At 49.2% G+C, this 24,968-nt stretch overlaps 4 protein-coding genes across 11 annotated transcripts; 2 read left to right on the top strand and 2 right to left on the bottom strand.

Moving 5' to 3' along the window:
• Window positions 1–900: 900 nt before the first annotated feature.
• On the bottom strand, window positions 901–3,939 carry mrm2 (mitochondrial rRNA methyltransferase 2). The gene is made up of 2 exons (XM_057014972.1): window positions 3,564–3,939; window positions 901–3,374 (listed from the first exon to the last, which is right to left on the bottom strand). Exons 1-2 carry the CDS (start codon window positions 3,883–3,885, stop codon window positions 2,944–2,946), a joined length of 753 nt encoding a protein of 250 aa, XP_056870952.1. The 5' UTR covers window positions 3,886–3,939; the 3' UTR covers window positions 901–2,943.
• nudt1 (nudix (nucleoside diphosphate linked moiety X)-type motif 1) lies at window positions 3,517–6,058 on the top strand. 4 transcript variants are annotated; one of them, XM_057014978.1, is made up of 4 exons: window positions 3,517–3,657; window positions 4,522–4,682; window positions 5,069–5,214; window positions 5,342–6,058. In XM_057014978.1, the coding sequence occupies exons 2-4, from the start codon at window positions 4,531–4,533 to the stop codon at window positions 5,512–5,514; spliced, it is 471 nt and encodes a 156-aa protein (XP_056870958.1). In that variant the 5' UTR covers window positions 3,517–3,657; window positions 4,522–4,530; the 3' UTR covers window positions 5,515–6,058. The 4 variants fall into 4 exon arrangements, with proteins under 4 accessions (XP_056870958.1, XP_056870956.1, XP_056870959.1 ...); XM_057014976.1 differs by having other exon boundaries at window positions 3,544–3,657; window positions 4,526–4,682; XM_057014979.1 differs by having other exon boundaries at window positions 3,591–3,732.
• On the bottom strand, window positions 5,608–12,971 carry snx8a (sorting nexin 8a). 3 transcript variants are annotated; one of them, XM_057014938.1, is made up of 14 exons: window positions 12,771–12,971; window positions 11,007–11,073; window positions 10,393–10,520; window positions 10,097–10,226; window positions 9,277–9,467; window positions 8,958–9,078; window positions 8,468–8,604; window positions 8,318–8,398; window positions 8,089–8,249; window positions 7,887–8,016; window positions 7,737–7,805; window positions 7,511–7,660; window positions 7,063–7,212; window positions 5,608–6,781 (listed from the first exon to the last, which is right to left on the bottom strand). In XM_057014938.1, exons 1-14 carry the CDS (start codon window positions 12,780–12,782, stop codon window positions 6,701–6,703), a joined length of 1,608 nt encoding a protein of 535 aa, XP_056870918.1. In that variant the 5' UTR covers window positions 12,783–12,971; the 3' UTR covers window positions 5,608–6,700. The 3 variants fall into 3 exon arrangements, with proteins under 3 accessions (XP_056870918.1, XP_056870919.1, XP_056870920.1); XM_057014939.1 differs by lacking the exon at window positions 12,771–12,971 and adding an exon at window positions 11,169–11,460; XM_057014940.1 differs by lacking the exons at window positions 11,007–11,073; window positions 12,771–12,971 and adding an exon at window positions 10,691–10,935.
• Window positions 11,661–23,410, top strand: ttyh3a (tweety family member 3a). Of its 3 annotated transcripts, none has more exons than XM_057014933.1 (16): window positions 11,661–11,796; window positions 12,429–12,612; window positions 13,673–13,842; window positions 14,820–14,931; window positions 15,036–15,256; window positions 15,353–15,448; window positions 15,801–15,873; window positions 16,070–16,145; window positions 17,309–17,364; window positions 17,804–17,896; window positions 18,499–18,591; window positions 18,942–19,078; window positions 19,957–20,130; window positions 20,284–20,359; window positions 21,111–21,212; window positions 21,891–23,410. In XM_057014933.1, the coding sequence occupies exons 1-15, from the start codon at window positions 11,738–11,740 to the stop codon at window positions 21,189–21,191; spliced, it is 1,701 nt and encodes a 566-aa protein (XP_056870913.1). In that variant the 5' UTR covers window positions 11,661–11,737; the 3' UTR covers window positions 21,192–21,212; window positions 21,891–23,410. The 3 variants fall into 3 exon arrangements, with proteins under 3 accessions (XP_056870913.1, XP_056870914.1, XP_056870915.1); XM_057014935.1 differs by having other exon boundaries at window positions 11,717–12,007; XM_057014934.1 differs by lacking the exon at window positions 21,111–21,212 and having other exon boundaries at window positions 11,668–11,796.
• Window positions 23,411–24,968: the final 1,558 nt, after the last annotated feature.

Consider the following 24,968-nt stretch of genomic DNA (forward strand, 5'->3'; position numbering starts at 1 on the left):
ATAAATGATATTATTATAAAGATGTAAACTATGTTTAGCGATATTTGGAGTGTTTGGTCACAGTGAAATGTGTCTCTTGGCACCTCTGGTTGGAAAGCATGCTTCTGTTGAAGGGTTGGAGTGTTGGAAATACAATTAAAAGGTAGCACTCGTTTGATTGTACAGTTAAAAATAAAGTCCTGTTCTTCTCATTATCCCCACTCAGACAGCGGACTGCAAGTGTTTTTGAACTTTAGTCTGATGAATTACCTAACGAAACGTAGGCAGGAGGGGTGTCAGCACACGGCCATTAGCGTCTCTCACTCCGTCGCCGGTCACTTTCCCCGCTTCTGACTAAATGTCATGGATAGAAAATGAAGCCAAGATGAGGCCCCTCCCCCACCTGCCTTCACACCAGCTGCCATCATTTTCCAGGCACTTTTTTTTTAACAAGGAAACCACCAAGAGCAAAGATGGTGAGATTGCATAACCCGCTGATGTAGCCCTGAAGATGACAGAACCAGGACGTCTTCAGCGCCATCGTGCCGGTGGCTTCAGACTCCTTTTAATGGCGTTGATGGTAGGAAATTATCCTCAGAGTAGCTTCTTGTCCACAGGTGTTGACAGATGCAGGGAATAATAAATGTTAGGAGAGCAATTCGTCTGGAGAAGATTTGATATTAGCATTTCTTTAGCTTCATCTCAACACCTTCATTTTAGAGAGAGGCTCTGTTTTTGGTGTTGGGAACGAGCAGAATTTCAAAAAAAAGTGTTCCCTTTTGTCGTAAAATTTGTTGGTTTGCATTTGAAAAGAGGTTTGCTAGCGTGTAAAGATGCTAAAACACAGCACGCGGGAGTCATTTCTGATCTCGAGCCCATGTTGTCAGCAAGGCTGCAATGGCAAATGAAATCAACTCAAACTGCGATCATTCAAGGTGTTTATTTTCTTCAAAATAGCTTTAAAATGAAAACCACGATCCTTTCAGGCGGCATCTGTCGATAGTCTGGGAAACAGCTGAGGAAAACATCATTAAAGTGATACTATCCATCCGTTAATCCCATTTATTCCGCTCCTGCCTTACCTGGTCGTGAGGGGCACAAAATCAGACCTTAAATTCAAAATCAGTGAAAAAAAGGTGGGTTTCAGTTTATCTCTGTCTCATTTTCCGAGGTGAAATTTGCAGCCCTCCAACAATCCCTCTTTCGTCTGACTAATATTTACATCCAGCAGCTGGCCAGAGGGCACTGAATGAACCCGGGAGCGAGTCGTCATTCATCCGGAGCTGCGAGTGCTCAGCCGGGCTGGAATTTGAATAAACCCTGCGGTAATTTTTGGAATCATTTAAACCCAAAGAGTAAAGAGCTGTATAATCCACTAGTAATGACGAGCTAACCTGTTCATCGAGTCACCTCTTTGGCCCTGCCTCCCCCTGCCTCCCCCTGCTTCATTCACAGGCAGAGCCACCACCGCTCACCCCAAACAATCATCTTTGGAGGTCAATACACCTTCAGCGCGCTTCATTTTCCCGAGACATTAATGTTTCATTTCGGACGGCATTACTCATTACTGCGGCAGCGGAATGGCTAAATATCAGCCTGTTTAATTTATTCATGCGTGCCACCTCTTCTTTTGATGCCCTGAATGCAAATTCAGACATGATCAGGCTGCCAATTTGGTGTAATGATCTGCTTTTGATAATCTCACGCCTGCAGTAACAGAGATTATTTATCAGCGATTTTGTTCCTGCAACATGTTTTCGGCAGGTCCAGGTAAAAATCAGCCTCTTTCCGACACGATGCACCCTGAAATTCCACAAAAGCCCCCCGCAGCTCATTGCTTCATTAGCCTATGTGTAATTATTAATCACCAGAACAATACTCTTTGCGAAAGGTTATTTCCATTAATACACACCATCAATAATTCATGACACCGTCTAAGGGTTCCTCATCAGACCCGCTAATATAAGTGTGAGAGGCAGGAGGAATAATCACGGGAACAGTGAAGCGTCCTACCTGCTTTAGCTCAATAGGAACTAAAAAGAATGACAGCCTTTTGGCACCTTGGTGTCACATACCTGTTTGGATAAAATGAGGATCTTTTAAAGTGAGTTTTCTGTGAAAAACACACACAAAAAAAATGTTTCCTGTGTACATTGCACTAGAAAGGCATTGCTACAATAAAGGAAATGGTAATATAGCTCACACGCACCCCCGCACACATAAAACAAAAAACTTATTATTTCTAATCGCTCGACTCTCATTTTTTTGCTGTTGGCTGTAATTTTGGCGTAAACGCACAAGAAAAAGAGGGGGGAAAAAGTTATTTGCACCTGAGTGAAGAATGCATTAAGAGGAGAACTAGCAGAGCCACAGGACCTAACGGCAGCTCTGAACCCAGGCCAGAATCCCATCAATCTGATAAAAACCCCAACCATCAAATAAGGAATAAATGTCAGTGCTCCAACAAGCCACTGTCAGAGAACAGTGACAGTCAACAGTCAGTATCTCCCCACTCCTCCTGCCAACTGTGAATCTAATGTGTTTCCTCTTCATAAGCGCTCAGCGAGAGAGTGATTGAATTTCTACGTGTCTGGCAGTGCAAATTATTACCACAAGCACCATTGGTAAAGGACAAAGCAAATACCAAGCTGGCTGTGTAGAACAAACACTGTGGGGCAAACAATAACGTGGGCACTCGAGGAATGATTATTCCTGCATAGGTTTATACAGGATTTGGTGCCACTACCGAGCAGGTTTGGAGAAAGAACTCTGCACAAACAGGACAGGAAGAGTCCGTGGGTGCAGTTCAAAGCCTGACCGAAACCGCAACAGTGCCCCCTTTCGATCAAATGTATGAAGACACCCTTTTCTGCACTCATCAAAGGAAGTGCAACGAAGTAAATAGCTATAATATTTCAAGCAAAGGAATTATTTAAGTACCAATAAGTACCAATTCCCGATAACCTATCTCATTGGCTTTTTGTACATTTGAGCAAAAAAATACTTTTCAGCTGAATCCTTCCTGCTGGCATTTGGCTTCAGAGTCCGAACACTGCCAAAGACACCGGAGAGTTTCTCCTGCAGTTTCTGAGCAAGAGCTCCATCCCAGTATTTACAAATCAGGGAGCCCCCGGGCTTTAATATCTTCTCAGCCAAGTCTAACAGAGAAAAACACATTCTTATGAGTCTTTCGTGGTCCATCTCTTTAAAGCCGCTTGCATTGGGCGCCATGTCGCTCAGGATGACGTGAGCCTGCCCGCCGGGCAGCAGCTCCAGCAGCTTCGTGTGTGTGGAGGGGTCGGTGACATCGTGACTGGACAGGAAGTGGGCACCATCCAGAGGAGGGATGTTGAGGAGATCAATACCAACAACGGTGCCAAATGGTGACTCTGGGTCTAAGATGGATATAACAAAAAGACATACAAACGTGTTTGCAATGTCAATATTTGACAATCACACCGCTTAACTGTATAATGCTATCAGTTGTTGCATGCTGGGAATGCTCAATATTGATCATAGAACTTCTGGAACTATTGAACAGTCTGTCTGGGTCTGGCTACGTCACTTCTGTGCGGCAGACTCACCTGCCCCATCCGAGTTCACCCTCTGTACGGCCACCTGGCTCCAGGCTCCAGGAGCAGCTCCGCAGTCCACCACACCGTATCCAGGCTGTAAAAGGTGAAACTTGTCGTCGATCTCCAGCAGTTTGAATGCACTCCTGCACCGGAAGTGTTGGGCGTGAGAAGCTTTGACGTAAGGGTCTTTGCGCTGCCGCAGCATCCAGCGCTGCTCGGCTGGTGTTTTTCCCTTCTTCTTCATTAAACTTAACGAACAGTGAACCAATCTCCTCTGAAAGAAGCTTTGCCACATTGTTTTGTCATGTGTAGTGGATGATAAACGGTGCATGCGCGGTACTAGAACCTGCCATTGATCAACGATAAACACTGTGCCATGTTGGTGTCACGAAAAACTGTCCCCCGCCGGTCTGGTATAAATAGTTCCTATCTGGGAAAAATAGAAGAGACCAAAGAAACTAAACCAAACAAAAAATAACTACTTAGATTTAATATATGAGCAATTTAGCGTTTAGAATCATAGAGGGAAAACTGCTTTAAATGCGTTTTTGTTTCTAGTCGAGCATGTTTCAGGGGCACACCGGAGCGCCGTGCTTTGTGAGATTTTCTAAGCTACGATAAATGTAATTAGACAATCAGCGTTAACGGAAAAGTGGACCTTTTGTAACTAATATAGCCTCGTAGATGACAAAACGTACTTATATATATTTGAAAAACAGTCAGAATTATCCAACTCTGCGCGTCACGTGATTGTCGCTCTGCACGCGGGACTCCGACGCGTGCTTTCAAAGTAGATTTGTCCGAACTTCAGCTGCTCCTCGTTTAAAACAACGGAATTCCTCATCGAAACAGGGTTTTGCACGTCAGGATGGCTGAAACTGTGCAGGTGTGGTAACCACGGCTGGATGAACAGGCCGTGTTTCAGCTCTACGTTGGATGGAGTTGACCTTTTCGAACCTCTTCTCAGACAGGTCAGATGTTGACCTCCAAGCTGCTGACGTTGGTGATGGTGGTCCAACCAGGGAAGGTGCTCCTCGGCATGAAAAAGAGAGGATTCGGGGCTGGGAGGTGGAATGGCTTTGGGGGCAAAGTTCAATCTGGAGAATCTATTGAAGATGCTGCAAGGAGGTAGACTATTTTTAAGATATAAATTTACAAAAGGATGCTGATGCGTTGGAGCTAATCTGTGTCTTTCAGCTGCAGATTACATCTTTCAGGGAAGCAGACCTTGTCTTTTGAAACAGGGCTCTTTGGTCTTGAAAAGACTGAAGGAAGTGTGAAGTTTATCACAAAAGACTGTTGAATCTGGACGTGTGTTGTCACCAGCAGCACGCACAGAAGGCAGTGGTGCAACAGTCTAATCTGTTTCCTATCAGTAAGAGAAACAGTTGCAAAGAAGTCAAAAGTTCGCCTTAGATTTCAGAAAAAAAGCTGCACGTCCTGCTTTGCTGAAATTCTCATTCTTGTGTGAAGCGTTGTATATTTTTTTGTAAACCAACATGTTTGTTTTTTAGAGAACTGCTAGAGGAGAGTGGCCTGACGGTGGACACTCTCGAGAAGGTCGGAAATATTAAGTTTGAATTTGTAGGAGACACGGAGCTGCTGGACGTGCACATTTTCAGAGCAGATTCCTACAATGGAGAGCCAACAGAGTCCGAAGGTAATCTATGATTTACAGCACTGACAAAAATAAGATGTGTTGTTTTTCTTTTTTACCCCTGGGGTTTGTGAGCCTTCTGCAATTTTCTCAGACAGGTGCTTCATGTTAATGTTCTCCTGTTTTGCAGAGATGAAGCCACAGTGGTTTGAATGTCATCAAATTCCTTTCAGTCAAATGTGGCCAGATGACATCCTCTGGTTCCCCCTGATGCTGCAGAAGAAGAAGTTTTTAGGATACTTTAAGTTTCAGGGTCACGATGTGATCCTCAGCCAGACACTGGAGGAAGTGAAGGAGCTGTGAGAGGGAACGTTCCAGACGGTGAGCATCTTAAACTGCTCGTTGTTGATTTTCACCTCAAGTGGCTGCATTTAGAAAGTGAGTCAACTCTGTAAATTATGCATTCAGCCATTTTTATTTTCCAGCATTAGTGATTAAACACAATCCAGGAAAGAGTTCAAGGACACAATATTTACAGTATCTACAGATGTAATTTTAGTAGAGCACATCAAGGTCAATTTGTTCCTTTTATAGTCTTCAACAAGCTTGTTTTGTTACTTATTGTTTTCATGCCCTAGCGCAGCTCTTGTGTTTCGGTTTTTAGACTTCAGTTTGCATTTTGAGTAACCCTCTAAACAAGAGCAAATACTTTATTTGTCTAATTGTCCCTTTTTTAAGTGTAAACATGGACTTGAGCATTGGTTTTTTTGGCCAAACGTACAAGTTGACGCGTTCGTGGAGCTACATTATTCACAATATCGTGTGTGCGGAGTGTAAAACGGTTCTATAAAGTAAAGTTCCCGAAACACTTTAAAGCAGTGATCAATAAATCCTTCTTTTCACTTCACAGCTTTTAATTGTTGGTGGTAATTCCAACCAAACCTTAACCTATAGTGTTGACATGATGCTAGCGAATCTTTTTTCAAAATATTTGCCCTTGGTCGGTATTTAGCCTTGGTGGAGGCATCCTAAATAGCTTATAATATAAAAGTTTGACAGGGAAGACCATAAACAGTGACAAAATGTGCACATTTTTTCCCACAAAATGTATAATCTGCCACTAAACTGTTTGAGAGACTGATCTCTGATTCAAATATACACTCAGTCAATAAAGCAAAAACCTGCCCTTCACACATCCTCGACTATGTTAGTGTAGAGAACTTCTATAAACTTATTTTAAGAGACAGAACAGTGTTTTCTATGTTGTCATCCTTCAAGTCTGATACACTGGTTGGTTTCTCAGAAAATAACATTTAGAGGATTATTTCATCAAGCGGAGCATGAAATGGCAAAATGAGCCTGCTGTATTTTCCACTTACTGAACTCAAAACACATTAAAAATAATCTTACTGAATGGAATGTATATTGAATCATACAGAACTTTCCAGAAGGATAAAGTACACAATCTCCTGAAGCTCAGAGTTACTTTCCAGTTTTTGATCCTCGCTGGCAGCCGTGTTTCTCCTCTTTCTCGTGGGGCATCTGGGACTCAGAAGTCAGACTTTAATCCGTTATTGCTCCCAAAGAGACACCCGAGCTTCGGCTGGAGTTCGTTCCACACCTGTCCCATCTGAAAGGAAAGAAATGGCCGTGGCGTTGAAAACTACTGCTTAGAGTTAAACATCCAATCATGGCTGCAGCTGCCGGGCAGAAGAAATGCAGGTAGTAAAAGTGCTGGATTCTAGAATAAATGTTTTAGTTGTAAAGCAAGGTCATGTGGAAGATTTACAGTGTTGATGTGGAATCCCTCAGGATCCTCCCAGTGATGGGATCCATCCTTATTAGCTCCTTCAGCCCACATCAAACTGGCAGTATCTTTTTTTTGTTCCATTTCCACACATTCGGCCTCACCTCTCGGTGTCCTTGGACCTGGGAGTTAACAAAAGCCCCCAGAATGTGGGATGTGATTGGCAGGTAGATGAAGATGAGCTGGGTCTCTTGATGAAGGCAGAAGAGGGAGAAGTAGTTGCGCAGCTCCATTGTCTGGATGGCGTTCTCTTGCTGTTGGCGAGAAGAAACAAAAATGTGAACGTGTCAACAGTCCGTTCTCAAACTGAAGGCAGAAAGTCAGAATATTTACAGTTGATAAGACAAACAGTCTTCAAATACATCGACATGTTCCAAAACCACAATAACCATGAGGAACTACGGTCCCATGACAGCGTCAGCAGAGCTACAACTGAAACTTCACGATGGCCAATTCCTCTGAATGTTTATTCAGGGGTGAGAGGCTGTAAAACACTGGCTAACTAAACAATAATAAGAGTTGGAGAGGATCTTTGCTGGGATGCAAGACCACCTGAACAATGCGAGACTCCAGCTGCTCCACCGACGCCTGCTCTTTGGGCTGCACCGTGGCACTCATCATCTGCCTCTTCATCACGCTGTACTTGTGCAGGGCCCTCTGGTGCTCGTGGAGTACGCCCTTCTCGTGACGCTCGCAGAGGTCCTGCAGGGAAGCGCAGGGATCACAATGTCGGCATGGAAATGTGGATTTTACAGCCGACAAGTTGAACAAGACTCACTCTATACGACTGTAGCAGGTCCAGGAAAAGATTGAGCTTCTCCACGACGTCGTCATTCTCCCGGCTGCCCTGAGGACGTTTCCCAAGGCAACATTAATTAGCTCAGGACAGCAGAGCAGGACGAGGGAGCGGAGGAGTGGGGGGTTATACCTGCTGAGCAGCTTTGTCTGACAGCTCGGCGAACTCAACTGACAGGCTCTTCAGAGACTGGCGCAGGGTCCCCCAGGTGGCCTGAGAGGAGGCCCAGGGTGGGAGAGAGGAACCGTCTGAGCCCAACAAGCTGCAGGAAACAACAAGATTGTCGGATGGACGCACGGCAGTTGGACGCCATCGTCATCGGCCGATCACACACCTGAGCTCTCTGCCAAACATCAGTAGATCTGTGGCGTTCTCCTTGGAGCGCTCGGCCATTTTCTCTGCTCTGTCCCGCAGCCTGTTGAAGCTGTTGTGGATCTTTTTAATCAACTCCCGGCTCGTCGAGAACTGGGCCTGGATGTCGGCGGGGAGGTATTCCTACCAAAAAGAGAGGGTTAGCTCTCAACGGGGAACAGTTTGTGATTTTCAATAGACGCGCTACAAACCTTGGCCTGGGTCGCAATCCTGTTGGTCATGAACTCGTCGCCCATTCTCTTGTAGGCATCACGCAGCTTAGTCTGGACGTCCTGCGAGGAGCAACGGACACTTTTACTACGCTGTAGTCTCGCTCCGAGAGGCGTAGAGGTGCTACATACAGAGCCGTTGAAGGTGAGGAAGGTCTTCAGCAGCTCGTCCTCCGACAAGATTGGATGGCGCGCCACCAAGTTGATGAATCTGCCGAGCGCCCGTCTCCTCCCCTCGATGAACTCGCGCTCAGAGACGTTGGTCAGGACTGCGGACAGACGTCAACGAAACACTGATCGGGGTGATGTCATGTATTTGGTGCCTTCGGGGGACGAATAAGCAGTCACAAGTGTTTCAATTTATTTATTGTTAAACTAAGATTCCTGATGGATGAAGACAGGGCGGTGGGAGTCTGTGTGAGTGTGTGTGAGCGTGCGTGTGTGTGTGTCGTCATTATTGTCCCACCGCTGCAATAATGGATTCAATATGGAAACCGGCTCCTTCAACGCACCACAAGCTTGTCTGGCTCACTCGACTGCAAAAGCTTTGATAAGTAGAGACGCGTCTAAAACAAGAGAGAAGCTGTTTCAAAAAGATAATTGCTGGGAAAAAATAACTTACCTCCTTTCAACATTCTTTTGGGCGGCATTGCCGGCACCACTCTGTAGGAGAACCTCTGAAGCAAGACCTCGTGGAAGACGTCAAAATCGCTGTAGCGCCGGTAAACTGATATCTTATAACGCTTAAAAAAACCAAAAAGAGAGTCAACAAAAGATCATCAGAAGGTGGGCAAGTGCACAGAACATTAGGTTTACTGTCGGAAATGTAGCGTGGTTCATAATGCAGCAAACTGAGTGGATACGTGGTAAAAAGTGCAAAATGAATCACGGAAGAGGACGCTCCTCTCTGTGTGCGTGGAACGTGTTGAGGGGCCCCTCACCTGGCTGGTGAGCTGGTACTCCACGTGCTTGAGGAACAAGCCCTTCTTCTCCGGGATGAGCTCCACCTGGACGGAGTCGCCGGCCAGCAGTTTGTCCAGCGTCTGGGACAGCGTGAGGACGTCCTCCGGGGCCGGCTGCATCCTCAGAGCTCTCAGGTCCTTCAGATCTCCCAGCTGAGGTTTGGGCAACTCTGTCAGGCAAAAACGCAGCACCAGCTTCTAATATTTGCCACGATTAAGATAAATCCAGACGGAAACGCGATTCCCAACAAAGGAAAACCAGATTGTTCTGTTTGCTGGACCCCCCCCCCCCCCAGTATTGAGGCTGGTGACCATGTGACATGTTATTGCCCTTTTCCTTCCTGTGGATTCCAGAAAGTCATGAATTTTAATGTCGTGACCACAGCAGAAACGTTGCTCTTCCACAGATGTGAATGCAGCAAGATTCAGCAGCGGCCACACCTGAAACAACCCAAAGAACCGGCAGACCTCAGACCAGCCTAATGGCTACGTCTGAGAAAACCATACAATTCCCCCCTGTCATCGTCCCACTGAAGGAGGCTTAAATATAGTTCCAGCATCTGGCGAGATGAAGCGAAACAAACGGGACCGAATGAATCCAGCCACACAAAGTCAGTCCTACACCGATCCGCTCAAACATCCTCCTGCTTCATTTTAAGTAGTCATCAAAACTCTGACGGCACACAACCACAGGAAATTCCATTTGTTAGAGGAGCGTACGGGGCCGTTCAATGACGCCGCCTGGCCTCGTCCACTTCCCCCAGTCACACCAGTTTAGACCAACACTTTTCACGCCCACCCTGTATGCAGTTCTCCAAGAGTTTGGGACTCGGCTGCTTCCCCTGCTGAGCGAAGGCAATCAAGGCGAGAGCTTTGTAGAGGGACAACTTGCTGAGGAAGCCGTCGGCGGAGTCAACGTGCTCAGCAATCTGGAAAAGACAAAGACCCGGGATCGTCAAGGTCGCCTCCTTTCAACTGTGGCCTGCATTCCTCCGAACACAAAGGTGGCGATGCATCAGGAGAAATGACAGTCCAGTGACCAGATCGGGCAGCTTTTAAAGAAAATGTGCTGGCTTTGAAGTATGAAGAGCTCACCTGGCCTAAAGCCACCCTGGAGAGATCGGTCTTCTGTAGCAGCCGTTGGAAAACCTCAACGTGCACCCTCTCATCCGTCCTACCACACACGGCCTCGTATACCTCTCTGTAATAGGCAGGAACGGAGCCTGAAATGGAAAGAAAACACCTACATGACCACGGAGCCAGGGGGAGTTCGGCAGCAGCAGAACCCTGCGTGCAACCTGGTTTTTGCAAAAGAAACAAACGCAAAACTGGAGCCACCTTTGCTGCAGCGGGGCTGACTTTTATCATCACCTATTAAAAGTACGGCACTCACTTCCCATCACATGACCAAATGCGATGTATCATTTCCATCCCGGTGATAGCAACTCCTTTATGTAACCCTCCCTTTCAGACCATTTGGACAAACAGACATTTCACGTGGCAGAAAGAGCAGAAAATTGCGTTTGTCGTCTTTTCTTGCAGCAGAAGCTGGACAGCGATCCACCATAAATTCTCCCAAACGCCACTTTAGCAAACAATCGCGATCGGAAACTAAGCAGGTGTGTTGTGATAAGCCGCGTCAAAAGATAAGGATGGAATATAAAGTTAACGCGGTGCCAAAAAGACTTGGAGAACTTTTTGTACTGTACCTTCATTGAGCTCCCCTGCCATGGTTCGGAATGTCATGTGAGCGCAAGAGCACCTCCATGTGATTTCCTGCCGAAAGGGGAGGAAAGAACCCGTAATTTATTTCTTAAAGATGTAGCAAGCGCTGGTTAAAGTCCAAGTTTCGGTCCGACGGTTACACGCACTGCTGGTGAACGCGTGTCTTATCATCTAGAACTCGGCTGTATAGTTTCATTGGAATGAAAGGTCCGGTGCTCTGCCTGTGATTGTCCACCACTCAGTCGGGATTGTGACATTAAATATGTTGTGAAACATCGGACACTTGTTAACGGCCATTTCATTTCCTTTTTTTCTTTTCTTTTTTTGGCGTTTCAGTTTGATTTGGTTTAACGTGGTTTGGTTTGATGTTCCCAATTCTTCGGAATGTGGTTTCACGGAAGCTTTGTACGTTTCCCTTTCGGCGCCTCACGCACGGTGTGCCATGGACAACGTTTCGATGCAACAACATTTGCGTACTTGACATTCGATGAACGCACTTTTTGCTGTAAAAGGGTGACTTTAGACCCAGACAATTCTTTTATTTCCTTTTTAAACTCATCCACCGCAGTCTTCCACTCCAACGTCAACGTATTCGTACGGGCTATAAAAAAATTCCGACACGATTTGAACCCCCCACACGCGCTCCGTCGCGGCGTCGCCTCTGGGTGGCGCTGTTGGACCATTTTCCTCCCGTCGAGACGAGCCGTCTTCCTGGATGAACGATGACGGTCGCGTCGGTCCCAGTATCCACACCCCGGCGATAACTGGATGGAGGTTTGTCTCAGCGGCGTGTAATCTAGCTGCCACGGTGGGGGGGAAAGGACCGAAAGAGATGAACCGAATCGCCAGCTGAACAAAACAGAATGTAACAACCTAGCCGCAGACCAGAATGTCAGCCAGAACAAAAGAGACTTTGTGTGAATCGCTCTCTCTGCGGACCCAACTAACCAGCAGCTAAACCCGGCTATCGCTAGCAAGACTACAGGTAGGGTGGTCTTTAACCCAAGACTTTTTGTAAACACATCAGAAATTGACCACGGCACTTGGGAGTTTCGTACCAGCACAAAGGAAATTGGGTCGGCGAGTCAGCATTGACTTAGTCGCCGGATTAAGAGACTAACTAGCTCAGCTGTGATTCCGGTCACTGGAGGTTATAGCTACTAGTTAATGTTAGCAAGCTACCAGCGGCATCGGCGTTTGTCAACTTAGCTCACGAACCGATCCAAGCAGCAAGTGTTAACCCTGTAACCGGGCTATTAAAATCCGAAGTTTGTTTCCAAAGAACGGTTGCAATATCCCAAGATAATGGGTGTTGTTTACCAGGTCGCGCTAGGTGGACGAGCACTAGTGGTTTTTAGTCATTTTTCTTCCGGTTTTTACTCAAGTGGGCTTTGTTATGTTTCCAGTGTCGAGCATCCTCGCTTGCTAAGCTTGGTGAGTGGATCCCATTGCCATTTCCTCGCCATGGCCTCGGTGGTCAGCTACTCTCCTCCATGGTGGGTAAACCTTCTCCACAGACTCCCCCACTTCAACCTGAGGTTTGAACAAACCAGCAGTGATTTCCAGCCAGAGGACTGGACCTACCAACAGGTAAAGTACCTCCCTGAACTCTCCGCCTCATGTAAACGGACCCTGTTTGATAGTGATGTGATCTGGGCTGGTCCACGTGTGATTCTGTCACGTCTACGGTTTTGGACTTTAGGCACATGTGGGTTCAGCCCTTCATCCACCCGGTTTCTTCCCGTCACCTTTTGATCCATGTCACCATCTGCGCCGAGCTGTGGTTAAAGCCCATGGCCCCGGCGTCTCCGGACGCTGACCAGCTGCCTTTGTAAATGGATTTGCTAACGTGCTTAAAGATGATCTCAAAGTTTAGGTGGAAAACTGCTCCCTCACCGCTGCGACACGCCTTCTAGTTCTCTTGGTTCCTCATGTACGGATTTCCGCCCCCCCCCCGGTTTTGACATTTCCGGCGGGTGCGAGGCTCCAGGTGAGCTGAAGCGGGGCCGCTCTGTGGCGCCGCGCCGCTGCGCTCTGAATGTCCCGTCGCAGCACAGCCTTTCGGTTGTTGTGGTGCAGCTGCGTCAGCGGTGGCCGGGCCGTTTCCTCATAACGGAAGGCTTCATGGCGAAGGGCTGCAGCTGTACGGGCTTGGCCGCCCGTGCGTGGCGCCGCAGCGTCGCTGATGAAGGAACAACGGCGTCCACTTGTTTTACCAAGTCTCAGGAAGCATTTCTGGGGGGGGGAGCTGTATGATAGTACATTCATAGTCTCTGGGTCACCAAAGTTAGGAGCTCTTATATGTGGAATTCTATTTTTATTTCTTTGTTTCCTGTGTCGCAAACAACCCCTGACGGGACAGACGCAGCACACGGGTGCGAGGCGACCCGCCGAGCCGAGTCACAGCAGATAACAACAGTCAGGGCGTGGCGCTCGCTGCGATTCCCGTGGAGGAGATGCGCTGTGGAGCAGCTGTTTCCTCTGCGGCGCACAGACCATTAGCGCACATTAAAGCCTTACAAAGCAGCCGTCACCGGGTGGGATGGCGTGCGTGAGCGTCCGGTGCGGTCTCTCCACGGTCTTATCGTTATTGATGCGAGAGGTGTTGCCTCGGCTGTAAGTTCTCATCTCGGCATCCTTCCGTTGGCAGTCCATCTTTTTACTGGGAGGGGTGGCCCTGGCCTGCCTGGCCCTGGACCTTCTCTTCCTGTTCTTCTACTCCATCTTTCTGTGCTGCCGGCGGAGCAAAAACGAGGAGCAGCCCAACGCCGACTGCTGCTGCACGGCCTGGTGTGTCATCATCGCGACCCTCGTCTGCAGGTTGGTATCAATTCTGTTCCCAGGTTTAAAAAAAAGGATGAATAAAGGTGGAAAAGCGGTGGAGAGCTGACCAGTGCTGATATTATGCTAGATGTCATTCATAGCCTCCTATCACAGCCACCAGAATGCTAACAGCCCACAGTTGCTGCGTGTTTGTTCACCTTTAGAGCAACAACTGTCCGACTCTAGTTTTGTAGCAGTGTGTGAAATGAACCATTTGGGGGGGTTTTCTGTATGTGCTTCCTGTTTTCCTCCTCCCACTGACGGCGCACCAGAGAGCCGTCCCACTGGAGTCAGGCTAGCTTCAAGAGTTAGCCGCGGCGATGAGCGCAGGGACAGCGTTCCAATCACCGCATCGCTCGTGTTTGTATTCACGCTCACGCATATTTGGCCCCCTCGCTGCCCTTCTATTTGACTTACACCACATGATAAACCGCCTATTTTTTTCCTCCCCCCTCTCACACACACACACACACATTTTTACCTTCTCTCGATCTAAATAGTTTCCAGGTTTTTTTTTGTGTTTTTTTTGCTCGCACCCAGTTGAACTGGAAACAGTTTGCTCGTCAACATCAGACTCACTTTGCGGGACAGTTAAAGCGAAGCCGAAGGGCCCCGACGGAACCGACGCGCTGGCGGAAGGTGCGAGAATAGTTTCTGTTTTCTGCGTCGAGCCGTTTCCCTGCAACACGGAGCCGGTGCTCCTGCGTCAGTGCAGCCTTTGTCAGCCTCGGGGTGCAGTTTGGAGCATAGCTGGTCCATTCCTCTGCGTCTCCATGGTTCTGTATGGGGTCTTTCTCTGACATGTGAAAGGAGCCTGTTGACTGGTGTCTGGACTGACAGGGTTAATGTGGAGTTCACACGCTTCCCTCACCCCCCCCACGTTCGCTCTCTTCTCTGTCTCCTCTCTGTCTTTTTTAGCTAATCCCCTCTCCCCGACGCCCTGTCCCCCACTCCCTTTCTTTTTGTCCCCGCAGCGCTGGCATTGCTGTCGGTTTCTATGGGAACGGCGAGACTTGTGATGGAGTGAACCGGCTGACGTACGCCCTGCGCCATGCTAACCACACAATCACGGGGGTGCAGAAGCTGGTGAGACCGAGTGCCCCCATCTTTAATAATTCATAGAGCGTCTGCCGAGAGCCGTGTCCCAACCACCAGAGCTCCGCCTTATTCCGCTCTACTCTGACCTCCAGGTTTATGACAGCACTTCCTCGCTAAACCAGACGGTGGACGACAGTTTACAGCAGCTTGAGGAGCAGTACGCCGAGCGCGTGGACTACCTGTCCATCGTCCAAAAGCTGCAGGGTCAGCTGGAAGAGCTGGTCCACCAGATGGTGGAGATTCCCTTCTGGGACAACACATACGTCTCCTTGGAGGAGCTGGCCGTCAAGATCGAGCTGTATGATTGGTACAGGTAGGGTTGTACCCGAGGTGGTTCCCAGGCAGCCATTTGGAGACGAGGAGAAGAAATCTTCAGCCTTCCTTTGCTTCATGACATTTGTCTTCGCAGGTGGAGCGGCTACTTGGGCCTGCTGCTGTTTGATGTCATCATCTGCCTTCTGGCGCTCTTTGGCCTCATTCGCAACTCCAAGGGAACGCTTATCGGGTGCGTTTGATGACAGGTTTATGGCCGCTGGAGCGCTTCCGAGAAAACAGTCCTTTTTATAGGAACTTAGCTTTAGCTTGTAGCTGCTTGTAGCGGCCAATCAACACCTCGGCAGCAGTTTTTCATAACTTTTGAGAGTAAATTCAGGGACTAAATGATCGATCTAACACAGTTGGGTTCTGAATCCACTTATTATAATGCACTTCATGAGCTGTGCCCATTTATTAAAGAGAAACGGCAGAAACAGACTCGGCATAATTAGCTTAACAGTGTCTACCTGTGCTTGGATTGCCGTGGTGGAGCGTATCGCTCTAATTCTACGATTGAACTTCTCACCCCCTCGTCTCCGCAGGGTGTGCTTGTTTGGTGTAGTTGCTCTGATAATCAGCTGGGTCTCCCTGGGCGTGGAGTTGGCAGTCTCAGCGGTGAGTGTCTCCATCAAAGCCCGATGACGTTCTCCAGGTTGGGTTACATGCTCCGTTGTGCAAACGAGAATAACGAGCAACCGCCGCAGTCTTTGGCAGTCAGAGCATAAATTTGCAGCACTTCATTCGTCTTAACGTGAACATTCCTGTCTGACTGGTTGTCAAGTTGTTGACTCTTTGCTTTCTCCATTCGCAGACCTCCAGCGATTTCTGTGTTTCTCCCGACACGTATGTCGTCAAGGTGGCGAACCAGTACGGCGTTATAAACCAAGGTACGTTTCAGATACGCCAACAGCTGGACTTGTGGTTGATGGGTGATAATTGCTCAGCCCAGCACAGGAAGCTGATGCATTCACTGGCCTCCACAATGGGCTGAAACATCTGCAGTGGGGTGGAGAGGTCACCGGGTTGGCTTTGGGAGGCAGAACATAAGCCTCTCTGATGTGTCTCGCTATAGTAACGCGTCTTGTGATGTGTGTAAAAATACATGTGGATGTAGGCAGAGTGTGTGAGGAAGATAAGAGGATGGAAGAGATCGCGTTTCCTTGGCTCGTCTTTTATTTAACTGCGGCTGGCAGCTAAAAACACAGCTTCCTAATATCAACGTTGTGGACTCCGTCCTTCCTGCTCGTGACAGCGCTGTGGTTTCTGAAGACACAAACCAACACTTTAGATGGTCACAAAGAGCATCAAATGTCAGCTCGCGCTGCCCAGAAGGGTAAATTATACTGCGGCTCAGCCAGCCTTCCTGCCGTTGGACCAGCTTCTGACAGCAGTGGCGCTGGCTCGCCGCGCTCTTCAGAATACGAGCTTCTCTTCTCCACAACACGTTGGCGCTGTGAGGTTCCTCAGCTCCTGCAGGTCGCGGCAGCAAAGTCCAAAACCTGAATTACAATCTGCTTACGCAGCGCAAAGCGAGTTCAGTCCCGAGTCGGTCCAGCGGCGCCTGCTGAGGTGACGCAAACACGCCGCTAAGCTTCTCGATGCTCTTTTGGGTGTTGTTGAGCACAGTCGCAGCACGTGTTGGGGGGTTTTGTTTTCTGAGCATCTGACCTCAGAATTCTTCAGCCGTTGCTCGGTTACCGGAGCCCTTCAAACGCCTCCGAGGCAGCGGAACACGGGAGCGAACTACAGCCGCCTCGGTCTGCTTCTGGGCTTCCTGGCATCCTCCGTAAACGTGAGGTAGCTATCAATCGATCCAGTCAACATTTCTGTTCTGACAAACTGCTCAGCAGTGACGTAGCCAGGAAAGAGCCGACCCCAGCTGACTCTAAACCGTCGGGTTCCAACCACGAAGCAGCCGCAGGACGCTTTGAAACATGTCTGAGTCACGATTAAAGACGGCAAACCGTGCCTCAGTGAAGCTTTTTATGTGTTTTTGCCTTTAAAGGGGCTTTAGAGGCTTCTGTTTTTATATTTCTTGTTTGTTTCCCAGATATCCTGCAGTACTACCTAAGCTGCAGTCAGGAGCAAACCAACCCCTTCCAGCAGGTTTGTTTCACACATCATTTTTTTATGATGGCTAAAATATTCATCCCCACGCAGTTAGTAGCAGCATCTTGGCTTTGTTCCGTGCACAAAGAAGTCCTCAGGTGAGCACGCCGGTGCGGCGGCCGAGCAGGAAACGTGCCGCAGACCCTGCGGAGGCTGCGGTGAATGCACGGCAGATGTGTGCCTGAATTGACCAGTTTCATTCTCAAACCAGCTACCTTTTCTTCCACAATCCACATAAATAAGTGAAAGCTTGAGTGCTTCTGAACTCCAGGCAGCTATTATGGGCCCAGTGTAAAGGGAGCTATACGTTCACGCCGAAGCCTTTCGCCTCTCATTTATCGGCCCGGTTTCACCGGACGGCCACGGCTAAATGCCCTTGGGCAGGACCTTTAAAAATGGAAATTCTATTTAAAGACGCATTTCTTCTTCATTTCAGAAGCTTTCTGGGAGCCACAAAGCATTAGTGGAGATGCAGGACGACGTATCCGAGCTACTACGCTCTGCCATCAGAGAGTACAGACAAACTAAGGTGAGCGTCCCACCCGTCAGCTCGCGCTCCTATGACAGGGCCCCCCCCCCCAGCAGCCCCCCGGCCAGAGCCGCGCGCTCTCCCTCTCCATTGTAGAGTTTCTGATGATTACGTCTCAGTGAATCGGGCCAAGTGAAGTGAAGTGCACCTGCCTACATAAAGATCTGCTGACAGCCCACCGGGGACCCGTATTCTGCCCATTTAGCTGCTTTCACCGGCCCCCGTCAATACAACGCCGCGGTATTGTCCGGCTCTTGTTCTTGCTCCGCGGTGAAAGAGGCACAAATGAGAGCCGACATGGAGAACAGAGCCGGGCATGTTTCACTTCACATACCCACGCGCAGAAACATGCTGAGCTCGTGGAAATGGTTATATCTGGCAATCAGCCGGGCTCCCCCCCCCCCCCCCCCCCGAGGCTGTAATAGGAGCTGGAGGATGGGAAATAAGCCATTAAAGTGTATCACACAGTCAAATCTGCCTCTTCAGCTCTATACAAGAACATGGAAATCAGCTTTTTAAAATAAAAATAAAAACCACTTGGCAGATAATTAAGTTTGTTTTTTGACGTCGGGCTGATTCTCTTTGTTGTTTATCCATTCCAGGGAAGTTTGGAGGAGATCCAGGGGATTCTGAACACCACGGAGATCAGTCTGCATCAGCTCACTGCGCTGGTGGACTGTCGCAGCCTGCACATGGTGAGGGGGGGGGGGCAGTTACTCCACATCTGCCCCAAAACGCTCCTGCCCTTGATTGATGCTGACGTCTCTGCGGCGCAGTTCGGTCTCGCTGAGCAGATCCCGTTTTTCCGGGGCCGACTCCCCCTGTCAGTCGGAGTCAGACTTCACCGCTCCTCCGTTGGGGATCGTGTGTGTTTGATGCTGGCGTGAACAAACAGCCTTTTTTTTTCCACTTTCCTCCGCCGCCTTCATCATTGTCACCGCGTCAAAGCCGATTAGTTCCTGAAAATCCGATCCTCCCGTGCAACTGGTCGCGTGCGTGCTGCACGGGAGGATTCCTGTTTGCTCATTTTCATCTGGTCTGGCAGGACTACGTCCAGGCCGTGACGGGGCTGTGCTACGATGGACTGGAAGGCTTCATCTACCTTCTGCTCTTCTCCTTCATCACCGCTCTCATGTTCAGCTCCATAGTTTGCAGCGTTCCCCACACCTGGCAGGCCAGGAGGTAAAGCATCCGTTCCAAGCTTTAAATCCGAACGCTCGCTGTGATCCAGCGAGGATTAATGCACGAGGAGGAGCCTATCAATTAGTGATGGTTATAACGTCTATATTACCGCTTCTACGCCGCACTGAAATGAATCAGACTGAGTCATTTTGGTTAAATCTGTTCAAAAACTCCTTCAAAGCGCCGCTGGTTATCCGCTGGGATCCCTCTTGGAGGCTCCAGCTGAGCTTCCGCTTCTGATTAATTGCCCCCCGTTATCCTCATTAATTGTGCCAACATGGGCTAAATCTTATCACTCGCGTCTTTCTGCAGGCGTGGGTTTGGGTTTTTTTTTTTTGTTCTGCAGATAGATTTTGCAGGGTAGCTGCGCAGGAAGTGGTTTCCCAGACATCAGCTCAGCTGCACCACATAATTAAGTTGATCCCTCATAGCCATGGGGGGGGTGCTTATCGTGGTTGATCTCAGCTGAAGCATTCTCCGCTACAGCAGGCGCTCCGTGCTGCTCATCTGCTCTGTTTTAATGATTCCTGCTGTCTTGTTCTAATCATGTGAGCGAGCAGAAATCATAGTTGGGTGTTTAGAGTAAATCTTGTACACAGATGTGTGTTAATAAATGTCCTTTAACCCGCAGTGTACTGTCGTAATAGCCTAGAGCGTGTTTAGTGTGGAACTGTTACCCAGGATTGTTGGAAATGCAACAAATTAACAAATTTCTGGTGTGGAATTTACAAAAATGTCGCCCTGGTGGCCTCATCTGTGGTTCAGGTGAAGGATCGTTCCGCGTTAGTGCCGCTCCGCTCCTTTTGTCGCCCCTCCGATGAGGCGGAGCGCCCCCTGCTGGTAGAGGGTCGTTTCACAGTTGATTGTGGCCTTTGCAGGAGTGACGAGGACAGCGAGGACGAGTCTCTGAGCCACGGGGGGAGGCAGAACCACGACAACCTGTACCGGGTCCACATGCCCAGCCTGTACAGCTGCGGCAGCAGCTACGGCAGCGAGACCTCCATCCCGGCCGCTGCCCACACCGTCAGTAACGCGCCGGTCACAGAGTACATGTGAGTATGTGCGGCTTCGCAGCCAAGCGCAGTATTAAAAGTGTGCAAATGCAGCTGTTGGCGTCCAGCTGTGAAACCTGAGGCACTTGTGGATGGGGGATGGGGCGTCTGGTATGCGGGGGCCTGGCCTGACGTTGTGTTTTCTATTAACAGGGCTCAGAACGCCAACTTTCAGAACTCTCGCTGCGAAAATACTCCGCTGATCGGCCGAGAATCTCCTCCCCCCTCAGTAAGTCCGTCATACGCTTCGAACAGCTTTGAGATCCGTGTTTGTAGCTGCGTTAATTGTCTCCCCGCTGGTCGATTCCACGTGTGTTTCTGGGTCAGAGCCTCAACCAACCCAGCAGCAGTACAGAGGCAGGACGGGGGCTCCTGGACTCTGGGCTGCCTCCAGTTCAGCTGCTCTTCTTCTCTGTCTTAGCTGCTAACTGCTCTCTTGGTTGTTGGTCAGAGATCTCAGACATGAAAACAGTGCCCCCCCCCCCCCCCCCCCCCCCCAGTTTACCCTGGCACATCTACCCTGACGGTGATGAACACAGACTCAGCAGGCCTTGGTAGAACAGGATGTGTATAAGTGGCTTTTGTTTCCTCATCTCGGCTCGCACTTCCTGTTTGTCATTCCCTTTGCTCACGCACACGCGCGCGCGCAGTTTCCATGACGACGCCCCTCGGCTGTCTGCGCGCGAGCAGAAGCATTCGTTTGCCTCAGTTAAGAAGCCGGAGTCAGAAATGGAAGTGAGGAACTGCAGTTTAGCAGGGTTCCTCCCGCCTCACACGTCTCTTGGTGGTTTCCAGAAAGACGAAGCGAAACCCGACAGATGTGGCAACGCGTGCGTCACTTCCTGTTTCTCCCCTCTGGCCTCCATCTGCACTAGAGTGCCCCCCTCCCTGGTGTCTGTGTGTGCTTGCACTAGATGCTGCTCTCTGTATCTTCTCTGTACTCTCTTGTCCTTTTGTCTTCTTCCTGCGGATCCACGCAGTTGTATTTGACGGCCGCCGACAGTAACAGCGGCCACAGCTGGCAGCTAAAGCCTTCGGAGAGCTCCAGGTCCTTTTGGTAACCTCGTCTGCTATGCTAACAGGTACAAACCACGCCCGCTTCCCGCACCTCCTGGCCTGCTTCTCCTTTGTGCCACCTCCCAGGTCTACTCTCACTGCTGGGCTGCTGGACCCCCTCCCTCCCTCCTCCCCCCCCTGTCCTGGCTCCAAACGCTACCTGGGTCCTACCTTATCTGTCCTGTAGCCCTGGGCTGCATGGTCCTTACCCCCCACCCCTCCCTCCCCCTGCACCGGACATAATTTGGGGGACGTTGTGAAACTATTTTTTTTCATCTTGTTTAATGATGTTAAAGTTGGTTTTGGACGTGTAACATCCAGCGTAGCGCCTGACTGTCACATTTGGAGTTGCACCACGTATGTGCATGACCTGCATCTCCCTGATTCTCTCGGTGGGACCAGTTCTCCATTTGAAATGCGGCCTCGCGGTGCCCGGTCGACCCGCCGCCTGCATGGACGCACTGTGGGCGGAGCTTTAGAACACCCACCCAGGTGGCTGATCTCCACGCCGCTCCTCCGCTCTGATGCTCCTCCTCTAGCTGCTCACGTGATGTGTTTTTGATCCATGATGCTTGTAGGTTCCAGCCCTGGTTGGGGAGGATCTGTAGGGTTTTAGCCTGGTTGGATCCTGGTCTTTTCTGTCAGTACGGCTTATTTTAGGCTTTAGTGAAGAGTTTAAAGATGTCTTCCGATTCTGTCCACAGTACACCTCCAGCATGCGGGCAAAGTACCTGGCCAACAGCCGACCGGACCCTAACCCCGACACCCCCCCAGACCAGTAGACGCCGCCGAACTCGCCGGCAACCATCCATCCGCTCATCCAACCAGCTTCTCACGGACGACCGAGCCTCCGGTCGCTTCACTCCACTTGAAAACAGAAGAACCACTCGTGCTTTCTAACAGCGTCGTCCTTAGATCCCAGGTTGTCTGGATGGACAAACGGGCTGGTGTCCTGACACGTGCAGGGCAGCGTTTCCGTTTTTCCGCCTAGCAACGATGCATGCCGTAAGTTTCCACCGCTGAGTCCTGCTGTGCGTTAGCGTAGTTGCACAGTTTGTTGGTGCTGGAGGAGCTGGAGAGCCTCGGACACACGTGACGGGCTCGGCCCGTATCTCACCACTCCCACTCGGACTTTACACACTCCACATAAAACAGCAGATCAGCTGCTCCTGGTCCCGCCGCCATGCCCTGCATCACCCCCCCCCACACACGTTCCTGACCCTCGTTATTCTTACGGCTTGTCTTAAATCTGGTGTCGGGGACCAGTTTTTCTACAGCTCAGCACACGCGTGTTTACTTCTCCTTCCGAGACCATGGAGCCGGGGCTGCACCACTGCAACGTGGAGTTTAACACCACTGGAAGAACCTTTTCACACACACACCCCAGAGACGGCGACAGTGATGATGACGATGACGAAGCCGTCTGATTGAGCCCCCTCTCAGAGAATCGAAACACTCTCACACACACACACACACACACACACACCATCTTCATGCAGGTATAAATACGCATATCAGAGTCTGTAGGACAGTTTTAAGAGTGTCTCAAATGTGTTTTAGCATTTCTAACCAACGTAGACGTGTGGCTGCTGTGGCCAGATGGTGATTTAATCTAAAGAACTGCTCCCTCCCGCGGCGACCTTCATACCCGATTCTCTTACATGTGCATTTTAGAGGCTTTTTTTTTTGTTATCTTTATTATCGAGACTGTGCCAACGAGTTAAGCACAACTCTCTTAATGTTTTTTACTGTCTCCAGGCCAGTTTGTAAAGGTGACGGCTACTGACTGCCTCTGTGATCATCTGAAAACGGAGCGTTTTCAACTCATTCGTGCTCATAAAAAGCTGTTGCACTGAAGCGATCGCTCTGTTTTCCAGTTGTACAAACGGTGTCTTTGTTGTGACGCGAGGCTCTTGTACAGATTATCAATACAACTTCAAGGAAATGTGACACATTTTGAATCATTCCCTTAAAAGGCTAATTTTACCTTTTTCAAAGATGTTTTGGACCGATATGTTTGTAGGTTTTGTTTTATTCAGAGTAGAAACGTTAACATGAACGCGGATAGGTTTTTGAACTTTTCTTTATTTCGGAAAACGACTTTAGGTGTACTTTTCTTTTTGTTTTAAATGGCATTTTGCAACATCTGGACTGTACATGTGAAACCTGTGGTTATTCTAAGCTTGAATGCTGTGTTTCAAAAAATTAAAGAACCTCGACTGTAGCCGCGCTGCTGGGTTATTCCTCGAACCGCCACCAGGTGGCAGCAGAGGTCCAGTTATTCTGGTTCCAACAGGAAGTTGCAGAGTGTCTCACATGCGTGCAAACAACTGTGAGGCTGTTTTGTGTTGGTGACCCCTCCGAGTTGACAGCGGGCGGCAGGTCAGTGTCAGCAGCGGGCCACCAGTCTGGAGTCAGACATCGGCCCGCCAGCCAGCTGCTGCTGTGGCCCCCACAACGGTGACATCATCTGAGGAAGTCTGGGGTGAGATGGATTATAAAAGCCCCAAGGGAGGGGAGCAGAGTGTATTTTTGAAACAATATAGTCATGGTACCATGTAAAAATATATTGGGGGAAAATGTATTTGTCCAATTTATTCAGTAAGAAACATGTTTTTTTTTTTTTTTTCTCTGGGCAAAAAGATCAATACATGAAAGGAAAAAAGGCAGGAATGAGTCAAAGGAGTGACGAGAGATGGGATTCAATGAGCCTGGTCTGAAGGAATGCATCACTAATGTGCTGAGGTGGAGGACTGAATGGGGGGGCGGGGGGAGGAAGGGACATGTCTGCATCCTCTACACACACACACACACACACACACACACACACCTCGCTTTCATGGACACTTCCTGAGTGCAGCCGGGTGCTGCCAGGCCTCTTTATTCACGGTTGCCATGCAGCTGCAGCGAGGGGATGCAAAAAAGGTTCATCTGTATAATTAAATAGGATTTTAGACATTTATTTTGTGCTGGTTTGTTGTTTAGCCATCAGTGCCGTTTGCTTTTGTCTGATCATTCTGATGTTGTTTGAGAGAATCGCGCATCAGTTGCTATAGAAGCTGTTTCTTGGACTTTCAGTAAAATCTTCACTGATGTGGGACAGCTAGTTAGTCCTACTGATGTGGGACAGCTAGTTAGTCCTACTGATGTGGGACAGCTAGTTAGTCCTACTGATGTGGGACAGCTAGTTAGTCCGGCTAACGTCCATGTTTGAGGCCAGATGGAATCAAACACTTCTGTGCAGAAGTCCAAGTCCTCCATCTGAGAGATGTGATACCTGGATTAGAGTCAACACCCGCTTGGTCTGCTTCTGCACCACTTGTGGACCAGGATTAAGGCCCGTGCCAGTTGCTCGGGGGTGTCTGTGGGACGCGGCCCCTCTGTTCCTGATCCTGCAGACAATGACGGATGCTAATTGGGGACTGACTGATTTAGACCAAAGCGAGTCGTGAAGACAATGCACGGGTGGCCAGTGTCTCCATAATCCCCTGTCCTCTCAGGAATGTCCCTCTGTTGTCCCCCCCACAAAACCCTAAAGGCTGTAGCTGACTGCGGCTGACCTATAGGGGGCAGTATTTCACCGATCAGCTGATTAACGTTATCTTTATATGCCCTCCCCGCACGCACACACACACACAGATTTCTTTGTCCTTTCATGCCCTCAGTCTGGGCTCAGAGTGAAAACTGAATTTTTGGATATTCTGGCGCGACAGTTTGGTGTGTTTGAGAGATGCAGGGAGATTAAACATGTTGAAATGCCCCCACACAGAAGTTAATCTCAC

The sequence above is a fragment of the Takifugu flavidus genome, chromosome 18 (assembly GCF_003711565.1).
Source record: "Takifugu flavidus isolate HTHZ2018 chromosome 18, ASM371156v2, whole genome shotgun sequence".
Lineage (NCBI taxonomy): Eukaryota > Metazoa > Chordata > Actinopteri > Tetraodontiformes > Tetraodontidae > Takifugu > Takifugu flavidus.